The sequence below is a fragment of the Oncorhynchus kisutch genome, linkage group LG9 (assembly GCF_002021735.2).
Source record: "Oncorhynchus kisutch isolate 150728-3 linkage group LG9, Okis_V2, whole genome shotgun sequence".
Taxonomy (NCBI): domain Eukaryota; kingdom Metazoa; phylum Chordata; class Actinopteri; order Salmoniformes; family Salmonidae; genus Oncorhynchus; species Oncorhynchus kisutch.
The window spans coordinates 38,298,978-38,314,998 of NC_034182.2; the positions used below are offsets into that span (position 1 = coordinate 38,298,978).

A 16,021-nucleotide genomic window follows, 5' to 3' on the forward strand; every position below is an offset into this window, starting at 1 on the left:
TCTTCCAAATAACTTTTACATGTTTCCTGGTGAATAGGCTGATTTAATGAAAATTTAATTTTCGTTGATGGTTAATGATTATGTCATCATCTATGTCATGATTTACTCTGTGGGTGTGTTCCTATAGAGAACCAGAAGAGAAACTGGAATATTCAGCACATTAACAAACAAGGGTTTACCAAATGTTCACCTACTGTCTCACACTATGAGATGGAAATTGTACTTCTACAGTATCTTATGGAGTGTTTGAGAAAAGGACAAGTGAGCATATTGTTGCATGGTGAAATAATTTAAATGAACTTCCTAAATCATGCATATGCAAATCTATAATTGTTTTGTCCTATCGAATAGGGTGACACCCTCTGGCCTTGGTGAAGAAAATGACAACTAGGCCACAGATAGTTTAAATAAACATGTTGTCCCGTCCAATAAAGATGTGAACATACATAACCCAAGTGCTAATCAAAAACGGATCCCTTAACCTCCTCCTTGTATCTCAAGAGCATTGTCATCATAAATATTAGCCAACGACAGAGGGCGATGAAGAGCGGGGATCTGGGCTGGCCACTGCAGGAAATCAGAGGAGCTTCAAAATGCAGCTGGAACAGTAAAAGACTCGTTGCCTTTCTCCTTTTATTTTACTGTGATGCTACACTCTCAGCGCAACACTGTAGGATACACGGGTCTCCCCATGTGACATGGGAGAAAGGGGAAGCCCTTTACGTGCAGATGTAATTATGAATGCTGGCGTTCACGTGATTAATGTACATGATTCCGCTTTGGGATCAAGTCTATCTCTTATCACGGAAGGTGTTTTAGATTTACACTTGTTTTAAGCATTTTAATATACATTGTCTTCGGAAAGTATTCAGACCCCCTGACATTTTCCACATTGTGTTACATTACAGCCTTAATCTAAAATGTATTCAATTGTTTTTTTCCCCTCATCAATTCACACACAATACCCCATAATGACAGCAAAAAACAGGTTTTTAGAAATATTTGCTTTTTTTTAAACAAAAAAACAACACATTTTTATAAGTATTCAGACCCTTTACTTAGTACATTGTTGAAGCACCTTTGGCAGCAATGAAGTCTTCTTGGGTATGATGCTACAAGCATTGCAAACCTGTATTTGGAGAGTTTCTCCCATTTTTCTCCCAAGCTTTGACAGGATGGACGCGGAGCGTTGCTATACAACTATCTTCAGGTCTCTACAGAGATGTTAAATCGGGTTCAAGTCCGGGCTCTGGCTGGGCCATTCAAGGACATTCAGAGACTTGACCTGAAGCCACTAGTGTGTTGTCTTGGCTGTGTGCTTCAGGTCATAGTCCTGTTGCAAGGTGAACCTTCACCCCAGTCTGAGGTGCCTTTTGGAAAACTCCAAGCGGGCTGTCATGTGCCTTTTACTGAGGAGTGGCTTCTGTCTAGCCATTCTACCATAAAAGCCAGATTGGTGGAGTGAAGCAGAGATGGTTGTCCTTCTAGAAGGTTCTCCCATCTCCACAGATTAGCTCTGTCAGAGTGACCATCAGGTTCTTGGTCACCTCCCTGCCCAAGGCTATTCTCCCCTGATTGCTCAGTTTTGCCGGGCGTCCATCTCAAAGAAGAGTCTTGGTGGTTCCAAACTTCTTCCCCTTAAGAATGATGGAGGCCACTGTGTTCTTGGGGACCTTCAATGCTGCAGAAATGTTTTGGTACCCTTCCCCAGATCTGTGCCTCGACACAATATCAGAGCTTTACAGACAATTCCTTTGACCTCATGGCTTGGTTTTTGCTCTGACATGCACTGTCAACTGTGGGACCTTATTTAGACAGGTGTGTGCCTTTCCAAATCATGTCCAATCAATTTAATTTACCACAGGTGGACTCCAATCAAGTTGTAGAAACATCTCAAGGATGATCAATGGAAACAGGATGCACTTGAGCTCAATTTTGAGTCTCATAGCAAAGGGTCTGAATACTTACGTAAATAAGGTATTTCTGTTTAGTTTTTTTTATACATTTGCTAACATTTCTAAAAACCTGTTTTTGCTTTGTTGTTATGGGGTATTGTGATGTCATTATGGGGTATTGTGATGTCATTATGGGGTATTGTGATGTCGTTATGGGGTATTGTGATGTCATTATGGGGTATTGTGATGTCATTATGGGGTATTGTGATGTCGTTATAGGGTATTGTGATGTCATTATGGGGTATTGTGATGTCATTATGGGGTATTGTGTGTAGATTGCTGAGGAATTGTTTTTTATTTAATACATTTTAGAATAAGGCTGTAAGGTAACAAAATGTGGAACAAGTCAAGTGAATAATTTCCTACGGAACTGTATAGAGCAACATTTCCTACAATGAGCTCACTATGGCAGAAGGTAGCCTAGTGGTTAGAGTGTTGGACTAGTAACCGGAAGGTTGCAAGATTGAGTCCCTGAGCTGACAAGATAAAAATATGTCGTTCTGCCCCTAAACTCACTGTTCCTAGGTCGTGACTGTAAATAAGAATGTGTTCTTAAATGACTTGCCTAGTTAAATAATGGTAAATTAAAACAGGCTAAACTGCTGATATGAGGCTTCAGAGGGTATTCTTTCAATGTCAATTTATGTCCCAAACCCCAAAAATGTCTACCATAGACATTTTGAATATCTGAACCACTTCTATACTGCAAAAGCACATTTCACTAGCATATTCTGATATATTTTTACGTTATGACGTTAATCCACTCATGCATCTGATATGAAATACCCGAGGACTACACCGATTACAGAATCACGCTCGCTTTTAATTGGGATAGTTCTGGGTGGGTTGCGCAGTGGCGGAGTCGCAGACACTGACTACCCATCCACCGAGGTGTCTCGGCTCCAGTCATGGAAATAAGAGACTACTGTAGGTAACAAAAGAAACTGGATAAAAATAAGGAGCTGAAAGCGAATACACTGAGCTTGGTGATTCCGGAGAGAATCAAGCCTTAAGCGACCACACACATTCATTAACCACAGAGAGTAACCACATCGCTGCACTCAGAATCACATCTCCCAGTTTGGTCGTACTAGCCTGGGAAAAAAATTAATCAGGGAGAAATCATGGACCAGGTAGCGTAATTGGTTACATATATGACTTGGATATTGCATCGTACATGCGTAAAACATGCGTAAAAGTTTATGAAAATGCTTTGACAGAAAATGGAAACTGGCAGCGAATTGATATAGTCGAGCCATCATTCGAAATTGAGCGGCGACTGTCTCAACTTTAGTGAGAAATAGATTTACGGGTTTCATAGCACCGTCTACTGTAGGCCTAAAGACATCCTATGCCTGTGTAATAACCAAAGCACCATGATGTCAAGTGCGGCAGTCGAATATTTGCTATTGGCACATTATAAGCCATAATGCAATTTACGCATCGAATGAATGAAACGCCATCCTCCGTAAAAGGGTCCATGGAAGAATGTATATTTTCCGGACCATCTCACTATACCCCCGCTCCCTGACTAAGACCATTCGAATGGGTCGTATGCGAACACATCTTTCCCTTTATGCTAACAAGAAAAATACCACATTTTATTTATCTCTCTCCCTCCCTCTCTCCCTCTCATTTCAACACATACTTCGTCGGCTACCCTCCAGACTAAACCTATATACCGACCAAGTTCAGACCTGGTTACGTGCGCTGGGGAAATAAACTGGAGGGGGTGGAGAGAGCGCGCGAGACTGCAATATCATTTGTGAATCGCTCTCACAGTGCCGCAGATAGGGGCTGCAAACGCACGCGGCGCTTATGCAGGTGAGAAAGGGACGCTTGGATTGAGAATTGCGGGACACTATGAAGATTCTCTCGTAGGAATTTCACAATATCTACATCGGAATTACAATTGTCCGTGTTTGTTTCATTTTTGTTATTCCCGCCTGGTCAGAGGTTTTGTGCTGGGGAGTTTATTTTGTATTTATTCCACTCCCTATTGCCTGTAACTGTGTGAACTATAAAACACAGACTGCTTGTTATAAGTGAGTGGAGGTAAAGGAATCAGAGCGCTCGGATTCTGCTTGGATAGGCAACTGGACACACAATCACTGCGTCTCCACTGCTTCAAGGTAAGAGGACGAGACCCTCCGTAAAGTAGGCTACTGTATCACCACAACTTGGGAATCTGTGTGGGCATTCCATTGCCACTACTCCGTATTGGACATATCTTCGGACGGGGAAATTAGGATTTTCACCATTTACATCATTTCTATATCAATATTGGAAGATTTTTTTGTAACTGAAAATACTTGGACTGATTTTAAATTTCAATTAAATAAGATAGCGTTTCTCTTTACGCGCATAAAATATTCGGATTCCTAATGAATTCATGGCATATGATATGACCGGACTGAACGGACTGTTTCGATTGTGTTTTGCCCAGTTTTTATTGAAAGAAGGAAAGAAACATTAATTCGGTGGAAAAGGGGGAGAGGAGAGCCCGTCCACTTGCTCTTATTCAGTGCAGTCGAAGCGGTGTGGGAAGACGTCCGGAGGATGAAGTCTCACACCTCCTGAAATGGAGGACTACAAATAATCCGAGAACGAAAATTATTGTTTTCCAAACAGTATACCAGCAAGTAAACGACATCCTCATTTGATTCAAGGCTTTAAAATCCATTCATTACATTGCGGGGAACAATGAGGACTACTGGCGCAGTGGACTATTTATGCTACAGTATACTCATCCTGCAGCTGCTGAATCAGCCTGCTGCTAAGCAAGTGCTCCGATATCGCTTGGCTGAGGAGGGACCCGCGGATGTCAGGGTAGGGAACGTAGCCGTGGACCTCGGAATCGTTGCCGGGTCTGGCGAGGTGACATTTACCCTCGAGTCCGGATCTGATTTTTTCAAAATAGATAATATAACAGGCGAGCTGACCACCAATGAACGGCGGATAGACCGTGAAAAATTACAGCAGTGTCAAATGATATTTGATGAAAACGAGTGTTTCATAGATTTTGAAGTGTCAGTAATTGGACCGGCGCAGAGCTGGGTTGACCTGTTCGAGGGGAAAGTCATTATTTTAGATATAAATGATAACACCCCGTCTTTCCCATCTCCCGTGCTGACCCTATCGGTGGAGGAGAACAGGCCGATTGGCACTCTCTATCTCCTACCCACGGCCACCGACAGAGATTTCGGGAGGAACGGAATTGAGAGATATGAGCTTATTCAAGACAGCGGGGAGAGCTCCAGGCGCCTGGGCTCCAGCTCAGGTGGTCGCGGGGCTGACAGGAGATTCGACGAGGGGGCAGGCAGGAGCAGCGTCTTTGAACTGCAAGTTGCTGACACAACCGACGGGGAGAAGCAGCCGCAGCTCATCATTAAAGGAGCGCTGGACAGGGAGCAGAGGGACTCTTATGAGCTCACCCTGCGTGTTAGGGATGGGGGCGACCCCCCACGCTCCTCCCAGGCCATCCTGAGGGTGATGATCACTGATGTGAATGACAACAGCCCCCGCTTTGAGAAGGCTGTGTATGAGGCTGACCTGCCGGAGAACAGCTCCCCTGGTGCCCCCATTCTGCAGCTGAAAGCAGCTGACGCAGATGTTGGGGTGAACGGTCAGATTGAGTACGTATTCGGCGCAGCCACAGAGTCAGTGCGTAGGCTATTGAGGCTGGACGAGAGCTCTGGGTGGCTGAGCGTGCTCCATCGTATTGACCGCGAGGAGGTGAGCCAACTGCGCTTCACTGTGATGGCGAGGGACCGAGGCCAGCCACCCAAAATGGACAAGGCCACCGTGGTTCTCAACATCAAGGATGAGAACGACAACGTGCCAGCTATCGAGATTCGTAAGATCGGACGCATCTTCCTGAAGGATGGAGTGGCCAACGTGGCTGAGGATGTAGTGGTGGACACGCCTATAGCTTTGGTCCAGGTGTCAGACCGCGACCAGGGGGAGAACGGTATCGTGACCTGCACCGTGGTGGGTGACGTGCCCTTCCAGCTCAAACCGGCCAGTGAGATTGAGGGTGAGATGAATAAGAAGAAATACTTTCTCCATACATCAGCGCCACTGGACTACGAGGCCACACAGGAGTACAACGTGGTCATCGTGGCAGTGGACTCAGGAAGCCCTAGCCTGGCCAGTAATAACTCACTCATCGTAAAGGTGGGCGACTTCAACGACAACCCACCCATCTTTAGCCAGAACGTGGTGGAGGTGTCCTTTCCAGAAAACAATGCCCCCGGCGAGAGGGTGACCACTGTGCAGGCCATAGATGCTGATAGTGGCAAGAACGCGGAAATCGCCTACTCCCTCGACTCCTCTGTGAATGGGATATTCTCCATTAATGCAGACAACGGTGACATCAGAGTAAACACCATTCTGGACAGAGAACAAACAGAGAGGTACCAGTTCAAAGTGATAGCTAAAGATAAGGGCATGCCCATACTCCAGGGGTCAGCCACTGTGGTAGTCTTAGTGGCTGATAAGAATGACAATGAGCCTAAATTCATGCAGGATGTGTTCACCTTCTACGTCAAAGAGAACCTTACACCCAACAGCCCTGTTGGCATGGTGACCGTCATTGACGCCGACAAAGGCCAGAACGCAGAAATGAGCCTCTTCATCGAGGAAGAGGAGGAGATCTTCTCCATTGAGAACGACACAGGAACCATTTTCTCCACCATGTCGTTTGACCGCGAGCAGAAAACCACGTACACGTTCCGGGTCAAGGCTGTGGACAGCGGAGACCCACCCAGATCAGCCACTGCCACCGTGTCACTCTTCGTGATGGACGAGAACGACAACCCGCCGACCGTTACCTTCCCCATCAATAGCTCATACACCCTCCTGCCCCCCTCCAGCAATGTTAGGACTGTAGTACGAACTGTCATGGCCACCGATACCGACACAGGGATCAACGCTGACCTAAACTACAGTATCATCGGGGGCAACCCTTTCAAACTGTTTGAGATTGACGGGGGAAGTGGGGTCATCTCACTGGTGGGGAAGCTGGAGCAGAAACACTATGGCCTCCACAGACTGGTGGTCCAGGTGAACGACAGTGGCCAGCCCTCGCAGAGCAGCACCACCATGGTGCATGTCTATGTCAACGAGACCCTCTCCAACTCCACCATCGTTGAGGCCCAGGTGGCTAAGAGCCTGGGCACTCCGCTCAATACCAACATCGCCGGTGACCCCAACTACGACCTGGGCAAGCAGCGACTGAGCATTGTCATCGGCGTGGTGTCGGGCATCATGACGGTAATCCTCATCATCCTCATCGTGGTCATGGCTCGCTACTGCCGCCCCAAGAACAAGAATGGCTACGAGGCGGGCAAGAAGGACCACGAGGACTTCTTCACCCCTCAGCAGCATGACAAGGGCAAGAAGCCCAAGAAGAACAAGAAGAACAAACAGCCGTTGTACAGCAGCATTGTCACCGTCGAGGCCTCCAAGCCCAACGGCCAGCGCTACGACGGCGTCAACGAGAAGCTGTCCGACAGCCCCGGGATGGGCAGGTACCGCTCCGTTAACGGAGGGCCCGGAAGCCCGGATTTGGCCCGGCACTACAAGTCCAGCTCGCCACTGCCCACGGTCCAGCTCCACCCCCAGTCGCCCACGGCTGGGAAAAAGCATCAGGCTGTTCAGGACCTGCCCCCTGCCAACACCTTCGTTGGCACCGGAGATAACATTTCCCTTGGATCTGACCACTGCTCCGAGTACAGCAGTCAAACCATCAACAAGTACAACAAACAGGTAAGAACATATTGACTCAATATTTATATATATATATATATATTTTTTTTCCTTCTCCATTCTATTTTCAAATGTCTCTCATGTTTCTCCCTCTCTTAGTGTTATCTCCTGCATAATGCCTCCTGACAGGGCTAGTCTCAGTAGTCATGTTTCTTTCATGGTGCTAATGTGTGTCAAGTTAGCTGTATTGATCTGTCGGGGTTTGGAGTGCCATTCCGCATGTAATATTGAAAATGAAACGAGGACATGCATAGCCTACCCCAGGATATCATTTCCATCCGCCTAAGCATATCCAGCTCTTTTGCCCTCTCTTTTAACTGAGCAGGTACTGTGAAGGCGGTTTAGTTTGTCCGGGGTTTCACATTTGCTGATCTGTACACATATGTGTTTTGAGTGTTGTAGACAGCTTGCATAAGGGTCTGGTTGGCAGTTATTCTATCGCAGCGGAACATGTGGCAGGGTAGCTAGGACACCCCTCTGCTAGTTCAAATCTCTCCCCACCCTTAGTGTAACACGGCTAACTACTTCTTCTTATCATTAAAGGAAAAAGCAAGGATAAAAAGAAGGTGTTGTGAAAATGAGGCACAGGAGTGGCTGTGTAAAGGAATGTTATCCGTGCTATCGTGTTTTACTCGGCTTATTCAGCTTGACTAGGAACATCTGGGCAGGAGGTCACATTTAACATTCCTGGGCACTGATGTGTCTGTATCAATTCACTGACCCAGCAGTGAAATCAGGCTTCCCTAAACCTCTCCCTCCTGCTCTCTCTTTTACTCTCTCCGTCCCTTCTATAGGCTAGACTCATTTAACTCTTCATCCCTCCGTTCCTCTTTCCTCCCTCTTTCCATCCCCACCTCTGTTTCCCTCTCTTCTTCTCTCCTCTCATTGACTCCGTTAGTGCCATCATTTGTAATGTGAAAATTCCTCCGTGACGGCAAGCACAACAGGGTAATTCATGTTCTAGGGGACTGTGGGAATTAATCAATTTGACATTATTGTTCTTTTTCAAATGTTTTCAACCAGGGGAGCCAAGAGGGGCGAAGCAAGGTTAATATATTATGAAGTCGGTTCCCTTTCATTTGCTTTTGCCAGGAAGATACCACTTGTTCATTGTTTCATATGTTTTCAGTGGCAGTCTAATGCATTATTGATGGTTTTCTTACATGGGGCAAGCAGCAAACTCCTCTGTTTTTTTGGTCTGTCTCTCTTGTTCTCGTTCTCCCCTCATCCTCTGTTTTTCTTGTCTTTCATTCTCTCTGTTTTATTCCCTTATCATTCCTGTCTCTTTTTTACACACACACACACACACACACACACACACACACACACACACACACACACACACACACACACACACACACACACACACACACACACACACACACACACACACACACACACACACACACACACACACACGCACGCACGCACGCACGCACACACACACACACACACAGCCCCTCTCTCCTCTCCTCTATCTCTCAGCCCCTCTCTCCTCTATCTCCCAACCCATCTCTCGCTCCTCTCCTCTATCTCTCAGCCCCTCTCTCCTCTCCTCTATCTCTCAGCCCCTCTCTCCTCTATCTCCCAACCCATCTCTCGCTCCTCTCCTCTATCTCTCAGCCCCTCTCTCCTCTATCTCTCAGCCCCTCTCTCCTCTCCTCTATCTCTCAGCCCCTCTCTCCTCTATCTCTCAGCCCCTCTCTCCTCTATCTCTCAGCCCCTCTCTCCTCTATCTCTCAGCCCCTCTCTCCTCTCCTCCAAATCAAATGCTCTCAAATGTCTTTGCTCTTTTTTCCCCCGCCTGTGTTTTTTTCTTGCAGTCTTTTCTTTTTAATCTCCTCTTCCTCTACTCCATTTCCCTCTCCCTCCTGCTATTCCCCTCTCATTTCCCGCTCTCCATCTCTCCCTCCCTTTCACTCTCCTTTACTCTCTCTTTTCGCTACTGTCTCTAACAGCTTTCTAAAGTGCTGTATTCAGTGGGTTGTTTCTTAGAGTGTGAGGAGTGCTGTTGCTTACGGATGTCTCATCCATAATTAACAGGCCACTCTATTCGCTGCCGCTGCGGCACAGCCATGTATTGTATGTTGCTAGCTGTGCTGCTGCACTTTTATGTAATGATTTATTAAATCTTTTATGTGCACGCTCGCTGCAGCGTTTTTTTTTTTTATAGACAAGTCCATTTGTTTGAAGATTCTGATACAGACAGAAAACACACCGGGGTGTTGAGGGTTCACAGACGCTCTCCTCGCCACCGGAATGTGCAATTATCCCTTCTTAAACCTTCCTTCACTTTTTCCGTCCTCCGTCACGGTTGTTGTGAATGTAACTCCCACTGGCTAATACAATATAAGTGTTGCCTGGTCTCTATGGTTTATAGAATGTTGTCAGTAGCAATGGGTTTCCATGGCCGAGAAGCTGCACACAAGCCTAAGATCACCATGCGCGATGCCAAGCGTCAGCTGGAGTGGTGTAAAGCTCACCTACCATTGGACTCTGAAGCAGCAGAGTGATGAATTACACTTCACCATCTGGCAGTCCAACGGACAAATCTGGGTTTGGTGGATGCCAGGAGAACGCTACCTGCCCGAATGCGTAGTGCCAGCTGTACAATTTGTTAGAGGAGGAATAATGGCCTGGGGCTGTTTTTCATGGTTCGTACTTGGCCCCTTAGTTTCATTGAAGGGAAATCTTAACTCTACAGTACACAATGACATTCTAGATGATTCTGTGCTTCCGAATCTGTGGCAAAAGTTTCCAGGTTCAGCATTTACAATCCCCCTCCGCGCACAAAGCGAGGACCATACAGAAATGGTTTGTTGAGATTGGTGTGGAAGAACTTGACCGGCCTGCACAGAGCACTGACCTTAACCCCATCGAACACCTTTGGGATGAATTTGAACGCCGACTGAGAGCCATTCCTAATCTCCCAACATCAGTGCCTAACCTCACTAATGCACTTGGCTGAATTGAAGCATAATGTTCCAACATCTAGTGGAAAGCCTTCCCAGAACAGTTATAGTAGCAAAGGGGGGACCAACTCCATATTAATGCCCATGATTTTGTAATGAGATGTTTGACGAGCAGGTGTCCACATACTTTTGGACTTGTAGTGCATATAATATCTCTGACACGTTGTTAAATTCCCTGCTTACTTGTCAAACGTTCACTGTTGATACTTTCAGTTGAGGTGGAGGGGAACTGATTTAATGGCTGCACATACAGTCTCCCGAGGTTAAGTTAATTGCCGGGAATGGCCCTTGGCGTAGTTATGTGCCTCAATTATGGCATCAAGTGGTCATGTCTTTATTAAGATCACAGAGTAGTCTCTCTCTCTCTCTAGTTTCATGCTCTTGCTGTTTAGGGCCACCACAGCTAAACACGCTGGTGGTTAGGTAAATCGCCCCCCCCCCCCCCCCATTCAGTTGAGTTCATAACGTGTAATGAAATGTACAAGAATTCTCATTAGCTGGGAATAGAGTTAAACATAGACGTAGAATGACTAGATTATATTTCTATGGAATTAAACATAGACGTAGAATGACTAGATTATATTTCTATGGAATTAAACATAGACGGTGAATGACTAGATGATTATATCTATGGAATTAAACATAGACGTAGAATGACTAGATTATATTTCCATGGAATTAAACGTAGACATAGAATATCTAGATTATATTTCTATGGAATGAAACATAGACGGTGAATGACTAGATGATTATATCTATGGAATGAAACATAGACGGTGAATGACTAGATGATCATAATCTATGGAATGAAACATAGACGGTGAATGACTAGATGATTATATCTATGGAATTAAACATGGCTTCTTTTTTCACAAGTTTGTCTTGTTGTCACTGTTGTTGCTATGGTTTTGCATGCAGAGCTGATGGGATGTTGGATTAGGTATAAAGTGTCATGTCTGATTGTCGAGAATTGCACAGCAGATCACATTGTATCGTGACTGCTAGAGACGGGGTAATCCCCAATGTCAAATTGATCACATTAGATTTGGAAATTTCTATTCAAAACAAATCAGATTTCACCCCCGTTTATTGAATTTACAGTGGCAGGAAATCCTAAATGTAATCTATGATATTTACGGCTAAATGAGGTTGAAACCTTTTGATGGTCTCTCTCACTCACAAACACACACTGCCTTATTTTCTCTCTTTCCCTCTACTTTCTCTTCTCTCTTTCTCTCTCTTTCCCTCTACTTTCTCATCTCTCTTTCTCTCTCTTTCCCTCTACTTTCTCTTCTCTCTTTCTCTCTCTTTCCCTCTACTTTCTCTTCTCTCATGCTCTCTCCACCTCTCTCTCTATCTTTCTCTCACTTCTCCCCTTAGAAATCGAAAAAGACACAAGAAAGAGAGCCCTGTTTGTGGTAGACAGAATGGTCTACTGTTTCACAGGCAAGTTGATGGGGGAGGTAGAGTAGAGTCCCATTGACTGTGAGTCTCTTCTGCGGTATCAGGTTCCTCCTAGGTCTCCTTCCAGCTCATCCTTCGCCTACCTAATCTCACAATAACCACCGCACAGGCAGCAGCCGGCTCAGGCTCAGTCTCCAAGCAGGTAACCAGGCAACCGGCTGAGTTTAGCGGGCGAGGCGAAGCCTCCTCTTTTACTCATTAGTCATTAAGCCAGGCGAGCGCAGAGCGAGAAGTCAGCGTGTCACTGAGCAGCTGTCGAGAGTTAGAGCAGGAGGGTGATGTACCTGACATTTCAGCCCCTCCTGGAGGTCCACAGATTGGATCCGGGACTTTTAGTTTTGTTCTCTTTCTTCCTTTTGTAGGCCTACTGCGACATTGTTCTCAGTTGTCATACTTCCCTCGCTATGTCCCTGTGTTGAACAGGGCTTCAGTTGATGATCGTCATACTTTCAAGTATCAAATGCCTAAAGCAAAACTATTGTCCAAGATAAGATATAAAAGAGAATAGCTCACCTGTCTTATGCAAAAAAACACTGTTTACTGAGCAGGGATTTTTAACTGGGTCATTTAACAGAAGGATATTCCTATCCAGGTGGTATTATCTCTTCTAAACAATAGAGACCTGAGGTAGGTTGTAATCATATCCCTCTGCCTCCCCTCAGGGCATGTATGAAGCTCAAATCACTGGGTCAGCTGAGGCTGCCTCCCAGGTTAGGGTTGGTGCAACATGACTGGACGTGGCCATGTTTCCCTCACCGTCCTCTTCTCCCTCAGCTCAGTTCTCTAAGCACAGCTGTTGCTCCTATCATTCCCTCCCTCTCCCTTCCGTCCCCTGCCGTCCCCTTCCGTCCCCTCCCTTACGACCCCTCCCTCCCGTCCCCTCCCTCCCATCCCTTCCCTTCTGTCCCCTCCCATCCCCTCCCTTCCATCCCCTCCCTCCCTCCCGTCCCCTCCTTCCCTCCCGTCCCCACCCTCCCATCCCTCCCGTCCCCTCCCTCCCTCCCGTCCCCACCCTCCTGTCCCCTCCCATCCCTTCCTGTCCCCCCCATCCCCTCCTGTTCCCTCCCATCCTGTCCCCTCCCATCCCCTCATGTCCCCTCCCATCCCCTCATGTCCCCTCCTGTCCCCTCCCATCCCCTCATGTCCCCTCCCATCCCCTGCTGTCCCCTCCCATCCCCTCCTGTCCCCTCCCATCCCCTCATGTCCCCTCCCATCCCCTCCTGTTCCCTCCCCTCCTGTCCCCTCCCATCCCCTGCTGTCCCCTCCCCTCCTGTCCCCTCCCATCCCCTCCTGTCCCCTCCCATCCCCTGCTGTCCCCTCCCATCCCCTCATGTCCCCTCCCATCCCCTCCTGTCCCCTCCCACCCCCTCATGTCCCCTCCCATTCCCTCCTGTCCCCTCATGTCCCCTCCCATCCCCTCATGTCCCCTCCCATCCCCTCCTATCCCCTCCCATCCCCTCCTGTCCCCTCCCTTCCCCTCCTCTTCCCTCCCCTCCTGTCCCCTCCCATCCCCTGCTGTCCCCTCCCCTCCTGTCCCCTCCCCTCCCCTCCTGTCCCCTCCCCTCCCCTCCTGTCCCTTCCCATCACCTCCTGTCCCCTCCCAACCCCTCCTGTCCCCTCCCCTCCCGTCCTCTGACCTATCAAGCCCCAGCGTACCTCATTTACATAGGACCCATGTTCCCTTCTCACCACAGTATCTCAAACAAACAACATCGCCATGCAAATAGGGGTCATTCTGTCTGTGTTCGCTGGCCACACACACACACAGGAAGTGACAAGCTTTTTGTTCTCTCGGTCCGGCGAGATCACAAAACCAATATGGAAAACCCTCCATTTGCCTGGAGGCTAATTTGTGTAAACCAAAAAAAACGAATGTAGCTACTTAAACACTTTTGAGAAGCCACAGTTGACCTCCATTTGTTTTGCTGCCCCCTCTCTGTGAACCTTAATTGTTGCTATCTACTACCTATATCTAAATGAACAGCCGCAACACAGGCAACCCATGTCTAGTGCAAACGTATGTTTCTTTGTCCTTTATCGCCATAGTAACCATATGGTACCACCGTTACCTCTGTGTGTATTTTAGTGCCACAACTCAGCGTTGTCTAGTTGCTTTTGATCTGTGTCAAATGAGTAGAGGGAAGCCCACAGTTTTGGCCAGGTTGACTCCCCTGTGGACGATGATACGGGGTCGACTGAGAGACAAGACTCGAGGCTTGACCGGAAGAGAAAACATTGGAAAACAACCTGTGCCCCCCCCCGTACATTGACTCTGTACCCCCCCTGTATATATTGTTATTATTTTTACTGCTTCTCTTCAGTTACTTGTTACTTTAATCTCTTATTCTTATCTGTATTCTTTTGAAACTGCACTGTTGGTTAGGGGCTCAGAAGTAAGTATTTCACTGTGAGGTCTACTACACCTGTTGTATTCAGAATTTCACTGTAAGGTCTACTACACCTGTTGTATTCAGCATTTCACTGTGAGGTCTACTACACCTGTTGTATTCAGCATTTCACTGTAAGGTCTACTACACCTGTTGTATTCAGAATTTCACTGTAAGGTCTACTACACCTGTTGTATTCAGCATTTCACTGTGAGGTCTACTACACCTGTTGTATTCAGCATTTCACTGTGAGGTCTACTACACCTGTTGTATTCAGCATTTCACTGTGAGGTCTACTACACCTGTTGTATTCAGAATTTCACTGTAAGGTCTACTACACCTGTTGTATTCAGCATTTCACTGTGAGGTCTACTACACCTGTTGTATTCAGCATTTCACTGTAAGGTCTACTACACCTGTTGTATTCAGCATTTCACTGTAAGGTCTACTACACCTGTTGTATTCAGCATTTCACTGTGAGTTCTACTACACCTGTTGTATTCAGCATTTCACTGTAAGGTCTACTACACCTGTTGTATTCAGCATTTCACTGTAAGGTCTACTACACCTGTTGTATTCAGCATTTCACTGTAAGGTCTACTACACCTGTTGTATTCAGAATTTCACTGTAAGGTCTACTACACCTGTTGTATTCAGAATTTCACTGTAAGGTCTACTACACCTGTTGTATTCAGCATTTCACTGTAAGGTCTACTACACCTGTTGTATTCAGCATTTCACTGTAAGGTCTAATACACCTGTTGTATTCAGAATTTCACTGTAAGGTCTAATACACCTGTTGTATTCAGCATTTCACTGTAAGGTCTAATACACCTGTTGTATTCAGCATTTCACTGTGAGGTCTACTACACCTGTTGTATTCAGCATTTCACTGTAAGGTCTACTACACCTGTTGTATTCAGCATTTCACTGTAAGGTCTAATACACCTGTTGTATTCAGCATTTCACTGTAAGGTCTAATACACCTGTTGTATTCAGCATTTCACTGTAAGGTCTAATACACCTGTTGTATTCAGCATTTCACTGTAAGGTCTACTACACCTGTTGTATTCAGCATTTCACTGTAAGGTCTAATACACCTAATGAAGTACTGTATATACACAGGGAACAGAGTAATGAAGTACTGTATATACACAGGGAACAGAGTAATGAAGTACTGTATATACACAGGGAACAGAGTAATGAAGTACTGTATATACACAGGGAACAGAGTAATGAGGTACTGTATATACACAGGGAACAGGGTAATGAAGTACTGTATATACACAGGGAACAGAGTAATGAAGTACTCTATATACACAGGGAACAGGGTAATGAAGTACTGTATATACACAGGGAACAGAGTAATGAGGTACTGTATATACACAGGGAACAGGGTAATGAAGTACTGTATATACACAGGGAACAGAGTAATGAAGTACTGTATATACACAGGGAACAGAGTAATGAAGTA

The 16,021-nt window shown here is 46.3% G+C and overlaps 1 protein-coding gene across 1 annotated transcript in view; it reads left to right on the plus strand.

Moving 5' to 3' along the window:
- The first annotated feature begins 3,747 nt into the window (after positions 1 to 3,747).
- The window catches only part of LOC109897137 (protocadherin-7-like), a 29,051-nt gene continuing 16,777 nt past the window's right edge, over positions 3,748 to 16,021 (plus strand). The window contains 1 exon segment of the mRNA XM_031832572.1: positions 3,748 to 7,724. Within this exon segment, the coding sequence (XP_031688432.1) occupies positions 4,659 to 7,724 (3,066 nt within the window). The 5' untranslated portion in view covers positions 3,748 to 4,658.